This window comes from Phanerochaete carnosa (genome assembly GCF_000300595.1).
Source record: "Phanerochaete carnosa HHB-10118-sp unplaced genomic scaffold PHACAscaffold_3, whole genome shotgun sequence".
In the NCBI taxonomy this organism is placed as follows: Eukaryota; Fungi; Basidiomycota; class Agaricomycetes; order Polyporales; family Phanerochaetaceae; genus Phanerochaete; species Phanerochaete carnosa.
The window spans coordinates 950,757-953,959 of record NW_006767630.1 but is presented as its reverse complement, the minus strand read 5'-3'; the positions used below and the strand labels follow the sequence as shown (position 1 = coordinate 953,959).

The 3,203-nt window shown below is 50.6% G+C and overlaps 1 protein-coding gene across 1 annotated transcript; it reads right to left on the bottom strand.

Moving 5' to 3' along the window:
- Positions 1–466: 466 nt before the first annotated feature.
- On the bottom strand, positions 467–2,434 carry PHACADRAFT_206557 (uncharacterized protein; the record flags this gene model as incomplete). Its single annotated transcript, XM_007392961.1, has 9 exons — positions 2,104–2,434; positions 1,622–1,683; positions 1,468–1,565; positions 1,315–1,412; positions 1,061–1,182; positions 975–990; positions 867–915; positions 778–816; positions 467–718 (listed from the first exon to the last, which is right to left on the bottom strand). Exons 1-9 carry the CDS (start codon positions 2,193–2,195, stop codon positions 467–469), a joined length of 828 nt encoding a protein of 275 aa, XP_007393023.1. The 5' UTR covers positions 2,196–2,434.
- Positions 2,435–3,203: the final 769 nt, after the last annotated feature.

Below are 3,203 nucleotides of genomic sequence, written 5' to 3'. Positions count from 1 at the left end.
GATTTAGACAACCGTGTGCCTCCATAAAGCGAGCTTGTTATTCGCGTTTTCCGGTGGATCTCTCGCTCTGCGGCCTGCTACGAGGGCCGATAGCGGAGACCTCGACTGTATTGTTGTCAAGCCTGATTCTAAGCCAAATTATTTCAGAGGCTGTTAACTAAGCAAGCGGGTGTCTTGACGAGGCTAAGGCGAAAGATGCGATGAACAATGGGCAAAATCGGTTGTGTCCGATTTGGTGATTGTCACTACCGCGAACGTCTCTAAGAGGTGGAATACAGATGTGCCCAGTGATAGAAGCTGATTATGGTATGGAAGAACGTGGATCGAGAACTTGAAGGCCCCACAACACTTCGCGTGATGGCAGTCATTCGATACCATAAACTTTGAGTCTCCTGCTTGCATAATTACAAATGTCACAGTGTCCACTCGACACAAAACATACTCCAGTGTACTTGTCGGCGCCGGTTCATGTCTCTGCACTATTCTCGCCCCGTCCCGCCCCGTCCACTTCTGCGCGGTCAATCTCTTCGTCCGCGGGCTCATCGTCGTCCCAGACACTCTGCAGCGTCTCCCCGATATTACCCAGCCAATTCGCTGGCCTTCCGAACTGTATCGTCGACTGTTCTTGCTGTCGATCAGTAACATGCGTAGAATAATTCAGCGCCTCCGAGTCGACCGTTCGCAGGTCGATCATGAAGCGATGGATGAGTATCGGAGGCTGCGTGGCGCGTTAATCAGTACCGAGGTAGCTGACGAAGAGGACTGTAGTGAGCTCACCAGAGTCTCAGTAAACCCTGCCATGAGTGGTTCAATTATCTTAAACACAGCGTCAGCCATCAGCCCATGCGCTCATGTCGGGGACCTACCGTAGAATTGTAGGTCAGCATCTGGGCTATGTTGACCGCTAACAAAGCCCTATATTTTTTGCCACCCATGAGCTACGCTCGACTAGTCGCCTTTGTTGTTATGCTTACATGAAATAGATGGTGCCTGTGTGGGCAGCCGGGCCTCAGCGCTCAGCAGTAGTAGCGAATACAACTCTGCATGGAAGACTACTGACCGTCACGCAGTAGACACGTCGCCAGCGACATCTGGACATTGACACTGCGGGCACGCCTCCAATTTCCGAATGTCTTGATCCATGTCATAACGAGCACAATCGTATCGGCGAGGACGAGCGAACTGCGAGCGGTGTATGTCACTAAGCAGGTGCCATCAGTGTCTACAGAGTGCGATGATTTGTGGTTATGACACACGTCTGTGCGGTGACAGATGAGCATCGTGGACCAGGAACAGTGAGACATGTGTATCTACATGTTATTTGTCTGCGCAGAGAACGGGACCTCTGTGGTGCATGCCGTGCCGGAGATCGGATCTGCGACGATAGCGTACTTTGACATCACCACGCTGAACTACACAGAAGTGTCAAATAGAGCGTATATGGGTATGAGCAGAAGCGACACGCACCAGGTTCACTATGAATGGTGCCATACTCAGCACAAACACTACTAGCGACCAGATGCGGCTTCTATCCCAGATCGCGAAGACGCGCAGGGCAGAAAAGACTGGTGCGGGTAAGTTAACAGGCAGTCTGGACTCGAGCAAGCTATGTGAGGCGTACGAGCGGCCTGAGCGTAGCCGATCAGGATGAACACTTGCAAAAAGATACTAAGCCGTGTGCAGCTGTGTGTCGGGTTTCGGTGAGCAAACTGTACGTGTAAGAGTCTCCAAACAAACTGTACTTACTCCTGCCAGAAGTATTATTTGGAACTGCTGTCATTTAACGATATTCGAGGCTTACATTGGGAGTTGCTGGCGCGAGTTGAAGTGTCGCTGAGATGAGCATGCACCATCTTACTGAGCTAAACAGCACGGCAGATACAGTGATAGGCCTCTTCCGCAGGATGTCAATTTCATTGGAGATGGTAATCAAAAACTCGTAGACGACGAGGGCTGAGGAAGGAACACTGTGAGTCGTGGAATGGGAGGCGGAAGATATACTTGCATGAGACAACTCCCACGGTATAGTCTGCTACGAGGCTACCAATGCAGAGCGAATGCATGAGTATCGCGTCGTCAAGTGCGAACAGAGTTTATGCTTACACCTGCGAGTAGATTTGAGAAATGGTCTGGGATGGCTGCTGTGACATTGCGAACGTGAGGGTGTGCGGCGAGCTGCATCTAGCACAGACCATCGCTCACCCTCAATTTATAAGTGACTTGTATCAACACACGCTTCGCACCTATCAGACGGCACCCTGAGCGTCCTAGAAAAAAGAATGAACATCGGTAATGATCATCAATGTCTGCAGCTGGACAGACCGCATCGAATAGAAGAGACAAGTAGGACGAACGATAATCAGCGAAGTTGATGCAGAAACGGTCCCGGAGGTATTCCGGGACCTGTGCACGGTTGATTGGGGCACATAATATCTCTTTGGGATGGTCACCATAAGAGTAGCATACCAGTGAGCGTTACTTACAGTACACATACCTGATCCAAGCTCGACTCAGACACAGTGGGCTCATACCCATACAAGGGCAGACCAAACTATGGTTGTGGGATAATGATATCTTTCATACACCATCATGGGCGATTATTCCCAGCGGCGTTTCATTGGATCGAAGGGTTCCTGGGATGGTGGGAGAGCCTATAGACGTAGACAGAAGGTTGCTCTACTGCGAGCGAGGGCTATGCTGAAGAAGGTCAGAGCTTGGAGCGAACCTCTCTGAAATCAAGGTACAGCGAAAGGCAGCTCACATGATCAAGATTAGAAGGAGATGGAATATTCTGACCATGTTTCTGGCCCGTGCTATCTGCTCCGTCTCTATCTCTAACTTCTGGGGTGGCCAGTTCCAGCATGCATCACTTCGGGAGGTGGGAAAACACAGCGCTGCAATATGGTGCGTATCATGCAGAACTTTCGCACCTATTACTCAGCTCGAGAGCACTCATTTGCCAGATCTGCATAAGGATGAGCGTGCTATAAAGGTCCTATGTGTCGAGAGAACACGGAAGTAGTACTTATTTGTGAAGTTCATTGCGACCTGAAAAGGGCGAGTCGAACTCATGTCAAAAGTTACACGATCGCAATGACCTCATACTAATAGCGGAAGCACCATCATATCGGATGCTCGGTCCGCGTCTCACCAGAGCGCGCACGACGCGCCGCAGACGCGTCGAGCCTTCGAGTGTCCGATAA